Raw genomic sequence first — 25,040 nt, 5'->3', positions numbered from 1 at the left:
AGCCGAAGGCAGCGGCTTAACCCACTGAGCCACCCAGGCGCCCCCACAGATTGGGTTCTTTAGGATGCAGTCTTTGAGAAGATTCCTGTGAAGACTGTTTATTAGGTTATGCTCTTGTGATGAACCTCTGTGGAAGGGGAGGAAAGGGGAAGGGGGAGATGGAGACTCAACCAACTCTGAACAAAATGTGAAGCTAGCATGGCCCTTCAATATCTGGAGTTGGGATGAAGGGGTTCTTGTTAAATGTGGGCCGTCTCAGAAAGTTGTGACTTGGTGTGAGGTGACCCTTTGTAGCTGAGGCGATTCCTAAAGAGGACTGTGAGATGAAGAGTGTTCTTACAGTTAGGGATACTTTCTTTAATCTTAAAAGGGAACCTGTGTTGTATCTTTAATTTTTAAATTTACTTGGGGTAGAAATTGCAAAGTAGAAAAAAGATAATAAAATTCAAGTTCCTTCAAAGATTACTCAACATTTTTAAATGTAACCATTTTAGATTGAAATTTTATGGCTAACGTTCTTAGTTTTGAAATAAATTGAGATACTTTGATTTTTATTTAAATGTAATTATGATCAATTCTGTCATACATTCCAAGACTGAAGGAAGATTACAATTATGTCAATATTATATATATATATATAATTCTGAGATGTGTGATATGATCTGTGTCTCAGCGAATGAGTAAATACATTTTAAGAAGTTATGGATTTTGATTTTTAAGAATTCAGAATTTCTAATAATTACATTCTTCTTGAATAATTTGCTGTAGGTCACTTACGCCATCAAAATTGATCAGAAAATGTACACTCTCCATCTTGAAAAACAGTGAGTGGACATTCTTCTTTTCATACAGTTGTTTTAGTTTCTGAAATTTTTAGTTACTACCCTAAGTTGAGCCTAAATAAGAGCATGACTATTATATTTAATATGTTACATCTTTGTGATTCAAGTCAATCTAGAATTCTAAGTCTTCATCTTGAGATTTTTATATCGAGCCAAATTTTAATTTCATGATGTAAAATTAATGTATGCCAGATAAGTGAAAATTAGTCTCTGTAACTCTTTAAAATATAGCCACAACTGTAATGATCAAGACAATAATTTTATTTGTCCATGTTTAATTTTGTTCTTCATGTCATTTTATACATTTATATTTTAAACATTTTACTTGCTATTATATAACTTTTTTTAATACCTTAAATTTTCACTCTGTGAGGAAACTATTATTAATAGCTTTGTATCTATCTTTCCACCATTTTACCAATTTCACCTTTCCTTTAAATTTGTAGAAACCTACCAAAAAGGTTTGTTTTTAGAGAAATGGAAAAACTGTTTTGCAGTTGGGAGGTCTTGTTTAATAATGGTATTCATTTTCTTCCTCTATGTATATATCTTAACTCATTCTTTAACAGGTAACAGTCTGTAGTATGGCAAGTAATAATAAGGTAATAAAGTTATTTCCAAGGATTGTCACTATAGAGTCCTGCAATAAACATCCTTATATGTATATTCTTATGTAATAGATACTTTGTTTTGTAGGCTTAATACCAAGCAATGAGTTTCTGAATCAAAAAGTATGAATAATAGTAATAATAGAGATAATAATAATAATAACAACCCAAACAACAAAAGTAACAGACATTCATAGAGCACATACCAATTGCCAGGCATATTTCCAAGCAATCTGTATGTAGTAACTGATTTAATTTTCACAACCTTCCTTTTTAGTCACATTTTGTATTAGGATTTTTGAGAGATATTGCCAGTTTCTGAAGAGACAGTAGCAGTTTAGATTTTCAAAAGCATTCAAGATGTGCTAAAATATTATACCACATCTTTGTGTCAATTTATATTTCCCTAAAAAACTTCCCCAAACAATTATTGGCTATTTGCCTTTTCCTGTTTCCCGCTTCCAAATTAATATTTATTTTTTAGATCAGTTTTAGGTTCACAGCAAAATTGAGTGGAAGGTGCAGGAAGTTTCTGTATGGCCCCTGCCTCCACATGTGTAGTCTCTCCCATTATCAATGTACCCCACCAGAGTGATATATTTGTTATAACTGATGATCCTTTTATTACACAAAAGCCATAGTTTGTATTAGTCTAATATTTTTTATATTGGCCTAATCATTCCATAGATCAGCCAACATTCAGCTGAATCTCAAACCCCTGGGTAATCCTGGCTACCATTAGCAGAATTACTATGGCTACTTACTCATGATAGTACTTATTATGTGATTCTGGTTTTATGGTTGTGCTTGTTGTGCAACAGTTTGCAGTTTGTATAACTTTTTTTTTTCCAAGCCAGAGCAAGAGAGAAAGAGAGAGCGTGAGAGAGGGAAACTGTGGGAAGTTGGTGGGGGTGAGAAGCAGAGGGAAAGGGAGAGAAAGAATCTTAAGTAGGCTCCATGCCCAATGCTGAGCCCTAGGGGGACTCAAGCTCAGGACCCTGAGATCATGACCTGAGGCAAAAACCAAGAGTTGGATGCTTAACCAATGGAGCCACCCAGGCACCCCATGTAACATTTTTATCTGGGAGTCGTTCATACCAGTTTCTGCAGAATGAGTTCATTAATTGTAAATACATATGTAGCTATCCAATATATATCTCATTTATTATTTTTTAAAGGATTTTATTTATTTATTCATTTATTTATTTAAATTAACATATAATGTATTATTAGGTCCAGCGGCACAGGTCTGTGAATCGTCAGACTTACACACATCCCAGCACTCACCATAGCACATACCCTCCCCAATGTCCGTAACACAACGACCCTCTCCCTACCCACCTCCCTCTGTAACCCTCCTTTTGTTTTGTGAGATTAAGAGTCTCTTATAGTTTGTATCTCATTTACTATTTATCCTCCTATATATTTATAGTAAGAAAAGCCATATTATAGATGTCTTTGGGCATGATGTTCTGGGCACCAGTGAAATTGATGGATTATCAATGATAGAATTCTCAAGAGTGCAATATGCTACTAATTTTTACTTCAGAGGGTTTATCCCAGTTTTCACTAAGACCAATAATTCAAAAACATTTCTGTTCTCTCCATTCTCAATGAAAAGAGTATCTGTACTCCCTTATTTTTATTAATGCATAAGAAATGTTATTTTATTGTTATTTTAATATGTACTTCCCTGATTATTAATAATATATATTATCTTTCCAAATGTTTACTGACTATTCTAATTGAATTGCTTCTCCGAAGCTTCTGGTTTTCCTTTTTATTCATTTGTTTTGCGTCATTTATTTTCAATCTATGGCTTACCTTTCTGCTTTTCTTTTTTTCCCCATGACCAATTTGTGGGAATTTTTGTTCCTTGTAGATATTAATTCTTTATCTCTTTTATATGTTGCAAACATGCTATCTAACCTATTGATTGCCTTCTTCCTTTGCTTATAGGATTTATTGCTATAAAAATGAAATATTCATATAATCATTATACTAATACTTGATTCCTCACTGTGTCTATCACATTCCGAATTTGTATTTTAATATTCCTATAGTATTTTTAAAATTCTTTTTACATTTAAGATGTAAATCCAATGCTTTCACTTTACTTATTTAACAACTGTATTGTATTTTCCAAGTTTTTTTTATTGCTTCCTTTGTATTTTTTCCCTTTATTGCAATTTTATGCTGACGTAGGTATTGTTTAGATTATTTTCAGATCATTTTCTCCAGATGGCATGTTTTCTGAATCTGTGCATATCTGAAAACGTCCCTTTTCTTCTCACAATTGAATAAATCCCTTAATTTTTCATTTTGGTTTTAAATCACTCACATTTTTAAAAGTTTTACAGAAATCTATGGTTTCATCCTGAGTCTTATGGATCTTCCCTCTATAGTATAGATTTTCCTCCAACTATTTTCAAATCTTTATTTTGACCATGTTTTTTACTAGCAAAATGTGTTCTTTTTTTGGTTAGGACTCCAATTCTGTTCTTTGCAAACAAATTCTCTTTGACACATTTATTGAATTATTTATTTTAGTTTCAGATTCATCATTTGGTTTCAGGGTATCTTTTTCCTTGAAACAATCTTCTCTTATTAAAGTTTATCAGCTTTTTAACTTACTAACTTCCCTTGAAATAATAATTATTTTCTTTAACCAAATTCTTGGTTCAGTTTCATTAGGAACTTGCTTTTACGTTTTGCCTTCTACGCTTTTGTTCATTTTCCTTACATTGGTTGTTTTTTTTTTTTTTTTTTTCCATTGAGTGGACCTGTGTATCTCTATTAATTCACTGATTAAGGCAGACTTTTTGTTGTTTTGTGTAAAAGAAAAAGGGACCCAGGGTGAATGAACTTGCAAAGTAAAGTTTTATCCTTTAAATTATGCTCATCAAAAACCTGTTGAATTTTCCTGGCAGATGCTTCTGGATTCCCATTTCCACCACCTCTTTGTCTTGCTTAGTTACTAAAATTTGGCTCTGCCCTTGGGCCAGAATCCGTGTTCCAGGTACTTGCACCTAAAGCAACACAGGCTGTTTGGCATTGCCCTTGAATACATGTGGAATATGAGCTGATAAATATGTTTTGTTTTGTCTGGGAAGCTCTCTAGTTTCCTTATTTGAATTGAGGAAAGGAAGAGCTGTCAGGAATGAGAGAAGATGAAGCAGGATTGGAAAAAGAGAAGTAGAGGTGAATGGACACACTCCATGAATGCTCTGGTCCCTCTTTTATTCTGGTCTTGAACTGCCCTTTGGTGTTGGAGTCCTTGGGAAACCATAGTCTCCTGGCAATAACTACTGTGGTCTCCGAGCAGTAAAAACTGTGGTCAGATTGTTCCATAACAATCACTATCTTCTCTGTGGGAAGATTACACTTTGGTACCACTTAGATGAGGCTTGTCTGTAGAATTCATGCAGCTTATGAAATCTGAGCAAAACACTAGTCTTCTGTTTCTAAACAAAGGCTTTAAGAACTACTGTATGGTTCTACAATTTCTTTTCTCCTTTTGCTACAAGAAAGATAGGTTCCATGGGGTAGGAGGTATGTCTTTTTCCAGGTTCCAGAATGAAGTTTTTGTGGAGCTGAACCTGCAATAAACTTGTGAAGAACAATCATTGTTGTTTCGAGGCATTGAGAATTTGGGGGGTTGTTTTTACCACAGTATAATTTCATGAAAACTAATGGAAAAAGCGTATATATTTTTTGTTTCTTATCAGTCTGTGGCTACTTCTTAGAAAATATTAACAAATTAGCAAATATTTATGCTATGAGATTTATTGATTGTTGAATCTAAAAAAAGTCTTTGCCATGGGAATCTGGAAGTCCTGGTTTCTAGTATAATAAATCTATGTCATTCTGGTGTCCCTACTGCTATAGATTATATTGCTTAGTATTTTTTCTTATATAAAATATGCTATCAGAAGGCAATGAAATAATGGAAAGAGGAGTCCATTTAATTTTTGGATATTTGAACGTGTAATATTGAAAGTGAATTTTAATTTCATGATCTGTTTTTGTTCATGTTACTATTACAATGAAGTGTTATTACTTTGGTTGAATTAGGTCATTTTTAGACCCTCATTTCCTGGTGTATGCATACAACAAATCAGGAACATTGTATCCACATTCTTCATTTATAAAGGTAAGTTTTCTTTTATGCTCTGTAGATTTATGTTTTTTATATCATTAAGGTGCAATTGGCAGGAGGAAAAAGAGTGCCTTCCGCCCCAAGGAATTATTGGGCAAACAGATCAGAAGCCCAAATGTAATGCAGCAATTACTATGAAGGCAGATTGAATAGAACGACTACTTTTCAAATTTGGAACTCCAGAATCTCTTATCCAAAAATGTTGTTTAAAGTATTAGCAGGGGTCTGAGAGGAAAAGAAAGTGGGTTAAGGAGCTAAGAATAACACCCTAAATACAGAGTCATTTTAATTGAGATGTCATAAGACTTCAGCAGTGGAGGAAGTGGTGGAAATTACAATTATCATATGGTTTCACTCACAGGTAGAGCATAAGAAATAGTGCAGAGAACAATAGGAGAAGGGAGAGAAAACTGGGAAAAAATTAAATAAATTTAAATAGAAAATATGCATTTAAATAAAAGAAATTAAATTTCTAAACAGTCACATTCCCAACAAAAAAACATCAGGTCTACATGTTCTCATACTTTACCTTTTCCAGTCTTTAACTATTTAAGGTAATGCCTCTATGAACATTCATTTGCAATTTGTGTTGTGGACATAATTTTTTAATTTTATGGGGTACATGCCCAGGAATATGATTGCTAGGTCATATGGCAAGTATATATTTATTTTTTTAAAAGAAATTTTCAACTATTTTCCAGTGTGTCTGTACCATTTTACATTTCCACTGACAATGTAGAAAAGATAGAGGGTCTGAATGTTTGCCACTATTTGATCAGTATTCAAAATCATTTAAAATTTTAGCATTTTGATAGATGTGTAGTAATATCTTATGTAATTTTTAATTTGCATTTCCATAGTGCCCAGTGATGTTGAATATATTTTCATGAAATGAAACATCTGTTAATGTCCTTTACTTATTTTCTAGTTTGATTGCTTTTTTTTTAAGATTTTATTAATTTATTAGAGAGAGACAGTGAGAGAGGGAACACAAGCAGGGGGAGTGAGACAAGGAGATGCAGGCTTCCGGCTAAGCAGGGAGCCCGATGTGGGACTTGAACCCAAGACCCTGTGATCATGACCAGAGCCAAAGCAGATGCTTAACCAACTGAGCCACCAGGTGCCCCTGATTGGTTGTTTTTTTATTGTGATTTTTAAGCAGTTTATATATTCCAAATACAGGTCCTTTGCCAGATATGTGTTTTGTCAATATTTATTCCTAGTCTGTAACTTATCTTTTCATCTTGTTCATAAGGTCTCTCATTGATTATAAATTTTTAATTTTGATGAGAGTTAATTTATCAACTTTTTCTTTTATGAATGGAGGTTTGGTATCAAACTTAAGAACTCCATTTATCCCTAGTTCCTGAAAATTCTACACCTAAAAGTTTTATTTACATTTAATTTTATGTCCACTTTGAGATAATTTTGTGTAAGGTGTAAGATTTGGATCAGGGTTTATATTTTTGACTGAGGATATGCATTTATTTGTTTCAACATTATTGATAGAAAAGACTGTTCTTCATTGAATTGTTCTTGCATCTTTGTCAAAAAGTCAGTGAGGCATATTTTTGTGAATATATTTCTGGGTTCATATTCTGTTCAGTTCTATGTGTCTGTGCTTCTGCAACTATCATGCTGTCTTCCATACTTTACTTGTAAATTAAGCATTTATATGGACTGCAGCGATTCCTCCTACTTTCTCAAGATTTTAGACTATCATAGGTATTTTGCTTGTTCATATAAATTTCAGACTAGATGACTTCATAGATACAAACATAAAGATAAAATATTTATTCTTCCTTCATTGAGGATAATGTTAGCTTGTAGGTTTGGTTTTTCTAAATATATTACTTACAAATTGGAGGAAATTCTCTATTTCTAGATAGAAAACTCCCCATCAAGGGGTATGTGTTCAATTGTATCATGTAACTTTTCTGTATCAGTTGATATGATCATATGACTTTTCTTTTTTAGCTTCTTGATAGGACAGATTACGTTGATTGATTTTAAGATATTAAAATAGTGCTGCATATCTAGAAAAGCTACAACTTGGTCCTGCGGATAATTCTTTTTATCCAGACTGGGTTTGATTTGCTAAAAATTTCTTGAGGATTTTTTTTGTCAAAGTTCATGAGAAATATTGGTCTGGTTTTCGTTTTTTGTACTTACTGTCTAATTTTGCTAGTAGAGTAATAATGGCCTCATAAAATAAATCTGTAGGTGTTATTTCCTGTTTATTTTCTGGAAGATGTTGTATAAAGAACATGCTAATTTTTAAAATGTTTGGTAAAATTCTTTACTAGGCCTGGTGTGTGTGTGTGTGTGTGTGTGTGTGCGTGCGTGTGTGCGTGCGTGCGCGCGCGCGCGCAGTCGCGAGAGATTTTTAATTACTGACTCAGTTTATTTAATTGTTATAGGAATATCTTGTTTATCTGTTTCACAAGTATTATTTTGGTGGTTTGTATTTTTTTAAGGAATTGGTCCATTCTATCTCAGGTGTGGAATTTAGGGGTGTAATTGTGTCATTGCCCTTAGTATCCTTTTAATGATTACAGGACTGTTTTATTTCTGACATCAATGATGGCTGTCTTCTCTCTTCTTTGTCAGTCCTGCTGGAGATTTTCCAGCTTACTGAATTTATTGAAGAACTAGCTTTTTCTTGCTTTTTCCATATTGTTGTCTTATTTTCAATGTCATAAAATTTAGCTCTTACATTTATTTGTGTCCCTTATACCTTTCTTTGAGTTTCTTTTTTCTAGTTTGTTGAGGGAAAAATGTATTATCACTTTGTGACCTTTCTTCTTTTCTGTTGTAAGCATTTTAGTATAAAAATTTCCTGTTCAGCACCGCTCAACTGCAGCCTATAACAGTATGTTTTATTTATTTATTTATTTTTAAAGATTTTATTTATTTATTTGACAGAGAGAGATCACAAGTAGGCAGAGAGGCAGGCAGAGAGAGAGAGAGAGGAGAAAGCAGACTCCCTGCTGAGCAGAGAGCCCGATGCGGGACTCGATCCCAACACCCTGAGATCATGACCCGAGCTGAAGGCAGCGGCTTAACCCACTGAGCCACCCAGGCGCCCAGTATGTTTTATTTTCATTTTGATACAGTTACATATATTTTAAAAGTTTCCTTTGAGACTTCTTGTTTGACCCATGGAGTTTTAAGAAGTGTGTTGTTCAGTTTCCAGATGTTTGGAGATATTTCCTGTTGTCCTTCTCTGGTGATTTCTTATTTGATTCCTTTATGGTTAGAAAATATATCCTATATGATTTCAGTTCTTTTAAATTTGTGAAGGTTTGCTTTATGATCCAGCACATTATATGTGTCAATAAATGCTCTTGGATAGTTGAAAAATATGTGTGATCTGCTCTTGGTTTGGAATCGTCCATAAATGTCATATAGATCATATTAATTGATGTTATTGTTCAATTCTGTATTTTTACTGATTTTCTGCCCAATATTATTGATTGAATTCATCATTTATTATTATGGAGTGTTTTTTTTTTTTGTCTTTCAGTTTTTTTTTTAAATTTTATTTATTTATTTGACAGAGAGAAATCACAAGTAGATGGAGAGGCAGGCAGAGAGAGAGAGAGAGAGGGAAGCAGGCTCCCTGCTGAGCAGAGAGCCCGATGCAGGACTCGATCCCAGGACCCTGAGATCATGACCTGAGCCGAAGGCAGCGGCTTAACCCACTGAGCCACTCAGGCGCCCCTTGTCTTTCAGTTTTATCAATGTTTGCTTCATGTATTTTGAAGCTCTGTTTTTTGATGCCTAATACATTTAGGATTGCAGTGTCTTCTGGATAGATTGATGCTTTTATGATAAAGTAATGATTCTCTTTGTCCCAAGTAGATTTTTTTTTTTAACCAGTAAGTTCACTTTGTGTGAAATTAATAAAGCTGCTTTGCTTTATTTTTATGAATGCTCACATGATATATATTTGTCCAATCTTTTAATTTCAGTCTGATGGTATGTTATGTTTGAGATGAGTTTCTTAAAAGAGTATTTAGTTGAGCCATAGTATGTTTCTTTTTCTCCCATTTACCCTGACTCACAGTATTTAAAGTAATTATTGATATATTAGGATTTTTGTTTGCCAGAATCCTAATGGCTTGTTTCTTTTTTTCTATATTTCTCATTCCTTTGTTCCTTTCTTCTTGCCGCCTTCTGGGTATTCGGACATTTTTTAGGATTGCATCATGATTTATTTATGGTGTTTTAAAGTATTTTCCTTATTATAGTTTCCTTAGTGTTTGCTGTAGGTGTTACAATATACATATAAAACTTATAATAAAGCTTACTATTGTGTGGTATTTTTTACTACTTAAGTAAAATATTGAAACCATAACTTCTGTTTGGGTTCCTTTATCCTCTGCACTTTTAAAATGCAATTGATTAGGGACGCCTGGGTGGCTCAGTTGGTTAAGTGGCTGTCTGCAGCTCAGGTCATGATCCCAGTGTCCTGGGATCGAGTCCCACATCGGGTTCCTTGCTCAGTGGAGAGCCTGCTTCTCCCTCTGCCTCTGCTGCCACTCTGCCTGCCTATGCTCACTCTCTCTCTCTCTCTCTCTCTCTCTGGCAAATAAATAAATAAATAAATCTTTAAAAAAATAAGTAAAAAAAATAAAAAAAAATACAATTGATTAAAAATTCCTTTACATATATTAAGTATCATATGATATTTTATGATTTTTGTGTCAACCACCAAATGTGATTTAGGGAACTCATGAAATAAAAGATTGCCTTTTATATTTACCACTACTTTAATCCATTCTGTTTTTCCCAATTCCTTATGATGCTCCAGGCCTTCTTGTGATATTACTACCTTTGATTTTTGGAGTTTCTTTTTGACATTCTTTAGTGGTATGTGTGCTAGTGATAAAATCTAGTTTTCCTTTTTTTGAGAAAGTCTCTTTTCTTTTTCTCCATTCTTAAAAGGTGAATTTGCCAGATATAGAGTTCATGTTTGTACTTTCAGAAGTTGAAAATTGCTGTGGTGTATCTTCTTAGTCTTCATTCCTTCGGATGTGAGATTCGTTGTCATTCAAGTTGGTGTTCCCCTATAGGTTAGGTGACATTGCTTTCTGGTTACTCAGCAGATATTTTTATTGCTTTTATTTTAGTTATGATAACTGATTTATTGTGGGTTACTTTGGGCCCATTCTCGTTGCAGTTTGCTTATCTTCTGGAATCTAAATGTTTATATGTCATCCATCATCGTTGTGAAGTTTTCAACATTATTTCTTTTTTCTTATTTTTAATTTGTATTTCATTTTCCTGTGGTAAAAATACTTAAATGTGAGCTCTACCATCAAAATATTTTAAGTATATATTTTTGTTAATTATAGTATGGTGTTTTATAGAAGATCCTAGAGCTTACACATCTTGCTTGACTGAAATGTTATATCCATTAGTTAGTACTCCTCATTTCTCCCTCTCTCCAACTGATGGCAACTACCATTCCACTCTTTGATGGTATGAATCTATTTTAGATGTCTCTTATAAATGAAATCATACAGTATTTGTCTTTCTGTGACTGACTTCTGTGACTAAAATCTCTTAGCATGACATCCTCAGGGTTCATCCACGTTATCACATGTTACAGAATTTGCTTCTTTTTAAGACTGAAGAGTATTCCATTGAATGTGTGCTGCATTTTTTTTTTTTTTAATTCACTCATCTGCTGATATCTGGTTAAGTTGTTTCCACATTTTGGGTATTATGGTTAGTGAGTGGGGCAGTGAACATAGGAGATCCAGTATCTCCTTGAGGTCCTCATTCCCATCCTTTTGATAACTACCCAGAAGTGACATCTCAAGATCATAAGGGAGTTTTATTTTTGGTTTTTAGAGGAGTCTCCCTACTATTTTCATTAGCAACTGCACCATGTTGTATTTCCACTAACAGTGTGCAGTAATTCCACTTTCTCCGCATCCTCACTGACACTTATACTTATTTGTATGATAATAGCCATCCTAAGTGGTGAGAGGTGATTTTACTGTGAATTGACACTTTGAACATTATAAAATGTCCTTATTTGATTCTTGTGACAGTTTTGACATAATGCCTGTTTTATCTGATACCAGTATAACCACTTCTGCTCTCTTGGTTGTCATTTGCTTGGAAAATCTTTTTTTAATGCCTTTCCTTTCAGCCTATATGTGCCCTTAAATCTGAAGTGAGTTTCTTTCAGATGGCTTATAGTTGGATACTGCCTTTTTTCCCATTCAACACTCTTACTATGTCTTTTGATTATATTGTTTAATCCATTTTCATTTAAAGTTATTTTTGATAATGAAGTTATTTACTATTGTCACTTGTTAATTGTCTGGTATTTGTTTTGTAGTTGTTTTGTCTGTCTTTTCTTCTTTGCTCTCTTCTATTGTGTTTCATTGAATTTTTTTAAGTATGTTTTGATATTTTGGCCTTTTTCTTTTGTGTAAATTATATTGGTATTTTCATTTTGGTTACCATGGTGCTTATGTGAAATATTGTATGGCTATAATAGTGTATTACAAGCTGACAAAAACTTCAACCACATACAAAAATCTGCAATTTTATTACTCTCCCTCACATTCATTTTGTGTTTTTGATGTCACAACTTACATCACTTCATATTATGTATCTTTTAACATTTTAGTTATGCTTATTTTTAATATTTTTGTCTTAACTTTTACACCTGAATTAAAGTGATTTACACACTATCATCATAATAATTTAGTATTCAGCATTTTCTATATATTTACCTTTACCAGTGGTTTTGATTCTTATATGCTTATGTTGCTGCTCAGCACCCTTTTCTTTCAACTTGAAGAACTCCTATTCATTTTCTTGTAATGCAGATATAGTAGTGAGATTACCTCAGTTTTGGCTAGGAAAGTCTTCATCCCTCCATTTTTTAAAAGACCTAATTTTTACCTCCCAAAAAACAAAGAGCCCAGGACCTGATGGACTCCCTGGGGAATTCTACCAAACTTTCAAAGAGAAATAATACCTATTCTCCTGAAGCTGTTTCAGAAAATTGAAGGAGAAGGAAAATTTCCAGACTCTTATTATGAAGCCAGCATTACCCTGATCCCTAAACCAGGCAAAAATCCCACTAAAGAGGAGAATTTCAGGCTAATATCCCTGATGAATATGGATGCTAAGATGCTCAACAAGATCCTTCCTAATAGGATCCAACAGTACTTTAAAAAGATTATCCACCATGACCAGGTGGGATTTATCCATGGGATACAAGGGTGGTTCAACATTTGCAAATCAATGTGATAGAACAGATCAAGAAGAGAATAGAGAAGAACCACATGATCCTTGCAGTTGATGCAGAAAAAGCATTTGACAAGATATGGCATCTGTTCTTGATTAAAATGTTTCAAAGTATAGGGATAGAGGGAACATTCCTCAACTTCATAAAACTTCTCTATGAAAAACCCACAGCAAATATCATCCTCAGTGGGGAAAAGCTCATACCCTTCCCTCTGAGATCAGGAACACAACAAGGATGCCCACTCTCACCACTCTTGTTCAACATAGTATTTGAAGTCCTAGCAACAGCAATCAGACAACAAAGAGAAATAAAATGTATTCAGATTGACAATGAAGAAGTCAGACTCTCTGTCTTTGCAGATGACATGATAATTTATGTGGAAAACCAAAAAGACTCCACCCCCAAACTACTAAAACTCATTCAGGAATTCAGTAATGTGGTAGGATACAAAATCAATGCACAGAAATCAGTTGCTTTCTTATACACTAACAATGAAAATATAGAGAGGGTAATGTGAGAATTGATTCCATTTACTATAGCACCAAGAACCATAAGATATCTGGGAATAAACCTAACCAAAAAGGTAAAGGATCTGTACTCAGGGAACTATAGAACCCCCATGAAAGAAATTGAAGAAGACACAAAAAGATGGAATACCATTTCATGCTCTTGGATCAGAAGAATAAACATTGTTACAATGTCTATACTGCCTAGAGCAATCTATACTTTCAATGCCATTCCAATCAAAATTCCATGGGCATTTTTAAAAGAGGTGGAGCAAACAATCTTAAAATTTGTATGGAATCAGAAGAGACTCCAAATTTCTAAGGAAATATTGAAAAAGAAAAACAAATCTGAGGGTATCATGTTGCCTGGTTTCTAGCTTTACTACAAAGCTGTGATCACCAAGACAGCATGGTACTGGCACAAAACAGACACATAGACCAGTGGAACAGAGTAGAGAGCCCAGATATGGACCCTCAACTCTATGGTCAAATAATCTTCGACAAAGCAAGAAAAAATACCCAGTGGAAAAAAGACAGTCTCTTCAGTAATTGGTGCAGGGAAAATTGGACAGCTATGTGTAGAAGAATGAAACTCGACCATTCTCTTATACTATACACAAAGATAAACTCGAAATGGGTAAAAGACCTCAATGTGAGGCAGGAATCCATCAGAATCATAGAGGAGAACATAGGCAGTAACCTCTTCAACATCAGCCACAGCAAATTCTTTCAAGATATGTCTCCAAAGGCAAAGGAAACAAAAGATAAAATGAATTTTGGGGACTTCATCAAGATCAAAAGCTTCTGCACAGCAAAGGAAACAGTCAACAAAACAAAGAGGCAGCCCACAGAATGGGAGAAGATACTCCCAAATGACACTACAGACAAAGGGCTGATATCCAAGATCTATAAAAAACTCCTCAAACTCAACACACACAAAACAGATAAACAGGTCAAAAAATGGGCAGAGGATATAAACAGACACTTCTCCAAAGAAGATATACAAATGGCTAACAGACACATGAAAAAATGTTCATCATCATCAGCCATCAGGGAGATTCAAATCAAAACCACATTGAGATACCACCTTAAACCAGTTAGAATGACCAAAATCAACAAGACAGTAAACAACAGTATTGGAGAGGTTGTGAAGAAAGGGGAACCCTCTTACATTGTTGGTGGGAATGCAACTTGGTGCAGCAACTTTGGGAAACAGTTTGGAGATTCCTTAAGAAATTAAAGATAGGGGTGCCTGGGTGGCTCAGTGGTTTAAGCCTCTGCCTTCAGCTCAGGTCATGATCTCAGGGTCCTGGGATCGAGCCCCACATCGGGCTCTCTGCTAGGCAGGGAGCCTGCTTCCCCCTCTCTCTCTGCCTGCCTCTCTGCCTACTTGTGATCTCTCTCTATCAAATAAATAAATAAAAATCTAAAAAAAAAAGAAATTAAAGATAGAGCTTCCCTATGGCCCTGCAATTGCACTGGTGGGTATTTGTCCCAAAGATACAAATGGAGTGACAAGAAGGTCTGTCTGTACCCCAATGTTCATAGCAGCAATGGCCACAGTTGACAAACTGTGACAAGAAACAAGATTTTCTTCAATGGATGAATGGATAAAGAAGATATGGTCCATATATACTATGGAGTATTATGCCTCCATCAGAAACTTTTGTATCAACATGGATGGGACTGGAACAGATTATGCTGAGTGAAATAAATCAAGCAGAGAGAGTCAATTATCATATGATTTCACTTATTTGTGGAGCATAAGGAATTACATGGAGGACATGGGGAGATGGAAAGAAGTAAGTTGGAGGGGGAGTCAAACTATGAGAGACTGTGGACTCTGAGAAACAAATTGAGGGTTTCAGAGACGAGGAGGTGTGGGAGGTTGGGTGAGCCTGGTAGTGGGTATTAAGGAGGGCACATATTGCATGGAGCAAGGGGTGTAGTACGTAAACAATGAATTCTGGAACACTGAAAAGAAATAAAAAAAATAAAAATTAAGAAAAATAAAAGGCCTAATTTTTCTTTTTTATGAACAGTTTTGGGTTGACAGCAAAATTAAGAGGAAGGTACAGACATTTTTTAAATATCCCCTGAACCCACATGTTCATAGCCTCTGCTGTTAGTGACATCCCCAGCCACAGTGGTATATTTATTACAATTAGCTGAATGATCATGTCACAATTACCAGGAGTCCACAGTTTAAATTATGGTTTAACTTTGGTTTTGTACATTTCATGGGTTTGTGCAAATATATGACATGTGTCACCATTGTAACATCATACAGAGTAATTTCACTGCCATCAACATCCTCTGTGCTCCACCTATCCAACCTTCTGTCCTCCCCTCACCTTGAGAACTACTTATCTGTTTACTGTTTCCATAGTTTTGCCTTTTCCAGAATCTCATGTAGTTAGAATCATACCATAAAAAGCCTTTCAGATTGGCTTCTTTCACATGATAGTTTGCATTTAAGATTCCTCCGTATATTATCAGATTTTTTTTCTCATTCTGTGAAAAATGCCAGTGAATTAGGGGTTTCACTGGATTTGTAGATTGTTTTAGATAACATGGACACTTAATAATATTAATTTTTCCAGTCTGTGAATGCAGGATGTCTTACTATTGTGTCTTCATCAATTTCTTTCATCATTGTATTATAACGTTTATATGTCTTTTCACCTCTCTTGTTAAATTTATTCTTTTATTCTTTTGGCTGCTGTTAAATGGGATTTCTTTTCTAATTTCTCAGATACTTACTGTATAGAATCACAAGTGATCTTTATATGTTTATTTTGTTTCCTAAAACATTACAGATTTTACTGATTTTTCTTTTTTAACCTGTTGCTGTGATTGCTTATATTACTTCATTTTTGAATGTTGGACCAGCTTTGAGATAAATCCAAGTTAGTTGTGATTTATAATTCTTTTTATTCATTGTTGGATTTGATGTGCTAATTTTGTCAAAGATTTGTGCATCTATATTCATGAGAGATATTGCTCTGAACTTTTCTTCTAATATTTTGGTCTCATTTTGGTATTCAGATAATTCTGTCCCCAGAGAATAGGTTAGGACATATTTCCTCTGGGTCTATACTCTGAAGGAGTGTGTAAAGAATTGGTATAATTTCTCCCTTAAATGTTGGGAAGAGGGGCGCCTGGGTGGCTCAGTGGGTTGGGCTGCTGCCTTCGGCTCGAGTCATGATCTCAGGGTCCTGGGATCGAGTCCCGCATCGGGCTCTCTGCTCGGCAGGGAGCCTGCTTCCCTCTCTCTCTGTCTCTGCCTGTCTCTCCGTCTACTTGTGATTTCTCTCAGTCAAATAAATAAATAAAATCTTTAAAAAAAAATAAATGTTGGGAAGAATTCAACAATGAACCCATCTAATCATTGTGCTTTCTATTTTGGAAGATTATTAATTTTTTTTTGATTTATCTAATAAATATAGACCCATTCAGATTGTATATTTCTTTTTAAAAAAGATTTTATTTATTTATTTGACAGAGAGAAAGAGAGAGAGGGAAGGAGGACACATAGGGAAAGTGAGAAGGAGAAGCAGACTCCCTGATGAGCAGAGAGCTTGATGTAGGACTTGATCCAAGGACCCTGAAATCATGACCTGAGCCAAAGGTGGAAGCTTAACTGACTGACCCACCCAGTCACCCCACATTGTGTATTTCATCTTGTATGAAGGATGACAAATTGGACCATTTCTTTTTTTTTTTTTTAAAGATTTTATCTATTTATTTGACTGACAGAGATCACAAGTAGGCAGAGAGAGAGGAGGAAGCAGGCTCCCTGTGGAGCAGAGAGCCTGATGTGGGGCTGAATCCCAAGACCCTGGGATACTGACCTGAGCCAAAGGCAGAGGCTTTAACCCATTGAGCCATCCAGGCATCCCAAATTGGTCCATTTCATCTACATTTTCAAATCTGTGGGTGTGGAGTTGTTCATCATATTCTTTTATTGTCTTTTTAATATTTATGGGAACTGTAGTTATGCCAACTTTTTAATTCTGATATTAGTAATTAGTGTTCTTATTTTTACTTAGTTTCCTGGCTAAAGACATGTTGATTTTATTGATATTTTTAAAGAACCAGCTTTTGGTTCATTCATTTTCCTATTTTCAGTGTCATTGGTTTCTATACTAATTCTTAGAATTCTTTTTTTTTTAAATTTTTTATAAACATATATTTTTATCCCCAGGGGTACAGGTCTGTGAATTGCCAGGTTTACACACTTCACAGCACTCACCAAAGCACATACCCTCCCCAATGTCCATAACCCCACCCCCCTTCTCCCAACCCCCCTCCCCTCAGCAACCCTCAGTTTGTTTTGTGAGATTAAGAGTCACTTATGGCTTGTCTCCCTCCCAATCCCATCTTGTTTCACTGATTCTTCTCCTACCCACTTAAGCCCCCATGTTGCATCACCACTTCCTCATATCAGGGAGATCATATGATAGTTGTCTTTCTCCGCTTGACTTATTTCGCTAAGCATGATACGCTCTAGTTCCATCCATGGTCGAAAATGGCAAGATTTCATTTCTTTTGATGGCTGCATAGTATTCCATTGTGTATATATACCACTTCTTCTTGATCCATTCATCTGTTGATGGACATCTAGGTTCTTTCCATAGTTTGGATTTTGTGGACATTGCTGCTATAAACATTCGGGTGCATGTGCCCCTTTGGATCACCACGTTTGTATCTTTAGGGTAAATACCCAGTAGTGCAATTGCTGGGTCATAGGGCAGTTCTATTTTCAACATTTTGAGGAACCTCCATGCTGTTTTCCAGAGTGGTTGCACCAGCTTGCATTCCCACCAACAGTGTAGGAGGGTTCCCCTTTCTCCACATCCTCGCCAGCATCTGTCATTTCCTGACTTGTTGATTTTAGCCATTCTGACTGGTGTGAGGTGATATCTCATTGTGGTTTTGATTTGTATTTCCCTGATGCCGAGTGATATGGAGTACTTTTTCATGTGTCTGTTGGCCATCTGGATGTCTTCTTTGCAGAAATGTCTGTTCATGTCCTCTGCCCATTTCTTGATTGGATTATTTTTTCTTTGGTGTTGAGTTTGCTAAGTTCTTTAGAGATTCTGGACACTAGTCCTTTATCTGATATGTCGTTTGCAAATATCTTCTCCCATTCTGTCAGTTGTCTTTTGGTTTTGTTAACTGTTTCCTTTGCTGTACAAAGCTTTTTATCTTAATGAAATCCCAATAGTTCATTTTTGCCCTTGCTTCCCTTGCCTTTGGCTATGTTCCTAGAAAGATGTTGCTGCGGCAGAGGTCGAAGAGGTTGCTGCCTGTGTTCTCCTCAAGGATTTTGATGGATTCTTTTCTCACATTGAGGTCCTTCATCCATTTTGAGTCTATTTTCATGTGTGGTGTAAGGAAATAATCCAATTTCATTTTTCTGCATGTGGCTGTCCTATTTTCCCAACACCATTTATTGAAGAGGCTGTCTTTTTTCCATTGGACATTCTTTCCTGCTTTGTCGAAGATTAGTTGACCATAGAGTTGAGGGTCTATTTCTGGGCTCTCTTTTCTGTTCCATTGATCTATGTGTCTGTTTTTGTGCCAGTACCATGTTGTCTTGATGATGACAGCTTTGTAATAGAGCTTAAAGTCTGGAATTGTGATACCACCAACTTTGGCTTTCTTTTTCAATATCCCTTTGGCTATTCGAGGTCTTTTCTGGTTCCATATAAATTTTAGAATTATTTGTTCCATTTCTTTGAAAAAGATGGATGGTACTTTGATAGGAATTGCATTAAATGTGTAGATTGTTTAGGTAGCATAGACATATTCACATTATTTTTTCTTCCAATCCAGGAGCATGGAACATTTTTCCATTTCTTTGTGTCTTCCTCAATTTCTTTCATGAGTACTTTATAGTTTTCTGAGTATAGATTCTGTGCCTCTTTGGTTAGGTTTATTCCTAGGTATCTTATGGTTTGAGTTGCAATTGTAAATGGGATTGATTCCTTAATTTCTCTTTCTTCTGTCTTGTTGTTGGTGTAGAGAAATGCAACTGATTTCTGTGCATTGATTTTATATCCTGACACTTTACTGAATTCCTGTACAAGTTCTAGCAGTTTTGGAGTGGAGTCTTTTGGGTTTTCCACATATAGTATCATATCATCTGTGAAGAGTGATAGTTTGACTTCTTCTTTGCCGATTTGGATGCCTTTAATTTCCTTTTGTTGTCTGATTGCTGAGGCTAGGACTTCTAGTACTATGTTGAATAGCAGTGGTGATAATGGACATCCCGGCCGTGTTCCTGACCTTAGCAGAAAAGCTTTCAGTTTTTCTCCATTGAGAATGATATTTGCAGTCGGTTTTTCATAGATGGCTTTGATGATATTGAGGTATGTGCCCTCTATCCCTACACTTTGAAGAGTTTTGATCAGGAAGGGATGCTGTACTTTGTCAAATGCTTTTTCAGCATCTATTGAGATTAACATATGGTTCTTGTTCTTTCTTTTATTGATGTGTTGTATCACATTGACTGATTTGCGGATATTGAACCAACCTTGCAGCCCTGGAATAAATCCCACTTGGTCGTGGTGAATAATCCTTTTAATGTACTGTTGAATCCTATTGGCTAGTATTTTGGTGATAAATTTCGCATCTGTGTTCATCAGGGATATTGGTCTGTAGCTCTCTTTTTTGATGGGATCCTTGTCTAGTTTGGGGATCAAGGTGATGCTGGCCTCATAAATTGAGTTTGGAAGTTTTCCTTCCATTTCTATTTTTTGGAACAGTTTCAGGAGAATAGGAATTAGTTCTTCTTTAAATGTTTGGTAGAATTCCCCCAGGAAGCCGTCTGGCCCTGGGCTTTTTTGTTTGTTTGCAGATTTTTAATGACTGTATCAAACTCCTTACTGGTTATGGGTCTGTTCAGACTTTCTATTTCTTTCTGGTTCAGTTGTGGTAGTTTATATGTCTGTAGGAATGCATCCATTTCTCCAGATTGTCAAATTTGTTGGCGTAGAGTTGCTTATACTATGTTCTTATAATAGTTTGTATTTCTTTGGTGTTAGTTGTGATCTCTCCTCTTTCATTCATGATTTTATTTATTTGGGTCCTTTCTCTTTTCTTTTTGACACGTCTGGCCAGGGGCTTATCAATTTTATTAATTCTTTCAAAGAATCAGCTTCTAGTTTCGTTGACTTGTTCTATTGTTTTTTTGGTTTCTATTTAATTGATTTCTGCTCTGATCTTTATGATTTATCTTCTCCTGCTGGGCTTAGGGTTTCTTTCTTGTTATTTCTTCAGCTCCTTTAGGTGTAGGGTTAGGTTGTGTAGCTGAGACCTCTCTTGTTTCTTGAGAAAGGCTTGTACTGCTATATATTTTCCTCTCAGGACTGCCTTTGTTGTGTCCCACAGATTTTGAAACGTTGTATTTTCATTATCATTTGCTTCCATGATTTTTTTCAATTCTTCTTTAATTTCCCGGTTGACCCATTCATTCTTTAGAAGGATGGTGTTTAGTCTCCATATATTTGGGTCTTTTCCAAACTTCCTCTTGTGGTTGAGTTCTAGCTTCAGAGCATTGTGTTCTGAAAACATGCAGGGAATGATCCCAATCTTTTGATACCGGTTGAGTCCTGATTTAGGACCGAGGATGTGATCTATTCTGGAGAATGTTCCATGTGCACTAGAGAAGAATGTGTATTCTGTTGCTTTGGGATGAAATGTTCTGAATATATTTGTGATGTCCATCTGGTCCAGTGTGTCGTTTAAGGCCTTTATTTCCTTGCCGATCTTTTGCTTGGATGATCTGTCCATTTCAGTGAGGGGAGTGTTAAAGTCCCTACTATTATTGTATTATTGTTGATGTGTTTCTTTGATTTTTTTATTAATTGGTTTATATAGTTGGCTGCTCCCACGTTGGGGGCATAGATATTTAAAATTGTTAAATCTTCTTTTGGACAGACCCTTTGAGTATGATATAGTGTCCTTCCTCATCTCTTATTACAGTCTTTGGCTTAAAATCTAATTGATTTGATATAAGGATTGCCACTCCTGCTTTCTTCTGATGTCCATTAGCATGATAAATTCTTTTCCACCCCCTCACTTTAAATCTGGAGCTGATTCGGGCTTAAAATGAATTTCTTGGAGGCAACATATAGATTGGTTTTGTTTTTTTTTATCCATTCTGATACTCTGTGTCTTTTGATTGGGGCATTTAGCCCATTACCATTCAGGGTAACTGTTGAGAGATATTAATTTAGTGCCATTGTATTGCTTGTAAGGTGACTGTTAGTGTATATTGTCTCTGTTCCTTACTGATGTACCACTTGTAGGCTCTCTCTTTGCTTAGAGGACCCCTTTAAATATTTCCTGTAGAGCTGGTTTGGTGTTTGCAAATTCATTCAGTTTTTGTTTGTCCTGGAAGCTTTTAATCTCTCCTTCTATTTTCAATGATAACCTAGCTGGATATAGTATTCTTGGCTGCATGTTTTTCTCGTTTAGTGCTCTGAAAATATCATGCCAGCTCTTTCTGGCCTGCCAGGTCTCTGTGGATAAATCAGCTGCCAATCTAATATTTTTACTATTGTATGTTACAGACTTCTTTTCCCGGGCTGCTTTCAGGATTTTCTCTTTGTCACTGAGACTTGTAAATTTTACTATTAGGTGACAGGGTGTGGGCCTATTCTTATTGATTTTGAGGGGCGTTCTCTGAACCTCCTGAATTTTTATGCTCGTTCCCTTTGCCATATTAGGGAAATTCTCCCCAATAATTCTCTCCAGTATACCTTCTGCTCCCCTCTCTCTTTCTTCTTTTTCTGGAATCCCAATTATTCTAATGTTGTTTCGTCTTATGGTGTCACTTATCTCTCGAATTCTCCCCTTGTGGTCCAGTAGCTGTTTGTCCCTCTTTTGCTCAGCTTCTTTATTCTCTGTCATTTGGTCTTCTATATCACTAATTCTTTCTTCTTCCTCATTTACCCTAGCATTGAGAGCCTCCATTTTTGATTGCACCTCATTAATAGCTTTTTTGATTTCAACTTGGTTAGATTTCAGTTCTTTTATTTGTCTAGAAAGGGCTTTTATATCTCCCGAGAGGAGTTCTCTAATATCTTCCATGCCTTTTTCGAGCCCAGCTAGAGCCTTGAGCATTGTCATTCTGAACTCTAGATCTGACATATTACCAATGTCTGTATTGATTAGTTCCCTAGCCTTTGATACTGCCTCTTGTTCTTTTTTTTGTGGTGTATTTTTCCGCCTTGTCATTTGTCCAGATAAGAGTATATGAAGGAGCAAGTAAAATACTAAAAGGGTGGCAACATCCCCAGGAAAATATGCTGTAACCAAATCAGAAGAGATCCCAAATTGTGAGGGGGGACAAAGGGGATAAAAAGAGGTTCAAAAAGAAAGAAAGAAAAAAAAGAATTAAAAAAAGAAAACAAAGATAAAAATATAAAAAAGAGAAAATATATGTATTAGATAAACTATTTTAAAAACGTTAAAAAAGGTTAAAAGTTAAAAAAAATTTTAGCAGAAGAAGAGAAAAAAATTAAAAAGAAAATAATTAAATTAACTGCAACACTAAATAAATCACTGGGAGAAAGCTGTGAGTTCCATGCTTTGCTTTCTCCTCCTCTGGAATTCTGCTGCTCTCCTTGGTATTGAAACCGCACTCCTTGGTAGGTGAACTTGGTCTTGGCTGGATTTCTTGTTGATCTTCTGGGGGAGCGGCCTGGTGTTGTGATTCTCAAGTGTCTTTGCCCCAGGCAGAATTGCACCGCCCTTACCAGGGGCCGGGCTGTGTAATCCGCTCAGATTTTCTTTCAGGAGCTTTTGTTCCCTGAGCGCTTTCCGTAGAGTTCTGGAAGACGGGAATGCAAATGGCGGCCTCCTGGTCTCCGGCCCGGCCCGGAGGAGCCGAGAGCCTGGGGCCCCACTCCTCAGTGCGCCCTCAGAGAACAGCGCCCAGTATCTCCCGTCTGCCTGACCTCCGGCCGCGCTCCGAGCTCACCGAGCCTGCGACTGGTTCAAGGTAAGCCCGAGCTGTTAGCTTACTGTCGGCTCTGTCTCTGTAACTGGCTTTCCCGTTCCAATACCCGCAAGCTCTGCGACACTCAGACACTCCTGATCCTTCTGTCACCCTGCAAGACCTGAGGCCACGCTGACCCCGCGTGGGCTTCGCCCCAGTTTAGCCTCTGGAGTGATGTCCCTCAGCGGAACAGACTTTTAAAAGTCCCGATTTTGTGCTCCGTTTCTCCGCCGCTTTCTGGGAGCCAGGCCCCTCTCCCTGGGTCTATCTTCCCGTCGCTTTGGATTCACTTCTCCGCCAGTCCTACCTTTCAGAAAGTGGTTGTTTTTCTGTTTCCAGAATTTCTTTTTTTTTTTTAATATTTTATTTATTTATTTGACAGAGAGAGATCACAGTAGGAGACAGGAAGGGAAGAGATCACAGAGAGAGAGGAAGGGAAGCAGGCCCCCTGCTGAGCAGAGAGCCCGATATGGGACTCGATCCCAGGACCCTGAGATCATGACCTGAGCCGAAGGCAGAGGCTTAACCCACTGAACCACCCAGGCGCCCTGTTTCCAGAATTTCTGTTCTTCTCTTCTATCTGCCGATGGATTTGCAGGTTTTGCAATATTTAGATAAGCTATCTAGCTGATCTCCTGCTAGCTGAAGTAGTCTCAGCCTGCTACTTCTCCGCCATCTTGACTCTTCTCTAATTCTTAGAATTCTTTTTCTTCAGTTTGCTTTGTATTTAATTTACTCTTCTTTTTTTAGTTATGTAAGGTGGAGACTTAGATTGTTGATTTTAGGTATTTCTTCTTTTTTAATATATGAATTAAATGCTATAAACCTCCCCCTAAGCACTATTTTTGCTGCATCTCACAAATTTTGAAAAGCTGTATTTTATTTCCATTAGTTAAAAATATTTTAAAATTTCTTTTGAGATTTCTTTTTTGATCTATGTTTCCTTTAGAAGCATGTCTTTTATCTCATGTGTTTGAGATTTTCCAGGTATCTTCTTGTTATTGATTTATAGTTTAATTCCACAGTGGTCTGAGGGCAGACATTGTATGATTTCTATTCTTTGAAGTTTGTTAAGGGTTTTTTTATGACTCAGAATGTCTGTCTTGGCGAATGTTCCATATGGACTTGAGAAAAATGTGTATTCTGCTATTGGTGGATGAGGTAGTCTGTAGCTGTCAGTTATATCCAGTTGATTGATGATGTTGCTGAGTTCAACTGTGTCCACTTTAAAGTAACTTTACAGCATATCATAGGTAGTGTGAGCCCTTTGCAATAAAAAGTAATCCTAGTTTTTCCCTTCCATCCCTTCTATCATTGCTTCTTATATATAAGCAAATATATATATGTGAACTATGATATATAACTTCATATATATAAATATATGAGTACATATAAGCATATATAAATATATATAAATATATAAATACATATAAATATGTAATACAATTTCACATTTATATGTGAAATATGTAATATAAAATGAGTATCTTTTACATATGGTATCTGCATAAGCATATGTAGTTAAATACATTGTTGCTATTATTTGAACAATATTATATCAGCTAAACATAAGAAAAATAAAAGTTTTATGTTACTGTCATATTCCTTATGGAGATTCAAGTTTCTCACCTATA

General features: G+C 35.9%; 1 protein-coding gene across 3 annotated transcripts in view; it reads left to right on the top strand.

Annotated features, from left to right (window-relative positions):
* Positions 1-25,040, top strand: part of LOC309855241 (A disintegrin and metallopeptidase domain 3-like) — a 110,230-nt gene that overhangs the window by 5,003 nt on the left and 80,187 nt on the right. For 2 of the 3 annotated variants that reach the window (XM_082715330.1, XM_082715329.1), the window contains exons 3-4: positions 769-824; positions 5,525-5,603. In XM_082715330.1, the coding sequence (XP_082571456.1) occupies positions 769-824; positions 5,525-5,603 (135 nt within the window). Of the gene's footprint in view, positions 1-768; positions 825-5,524; positions 5,604-25,040 lie in introns of those variants that run through there. The other variant, XM_082715331.1, reaches the window with a different exon arrangement.

Source organism: Mustela nivalis (assembly GCF_964662115.1).
Source record: "Mustela nivalis genome assembly, chromosome: 20".
Taxonomy (NCBI): Eukaryota; Metazoa; Chordata; class Mammalia; order Carnivora; family Mustelidae; genus Mustela; species Mustela nivalis.
This window is presented reverse-complemented; position numbering and strand designations above follow the sequence as displayed.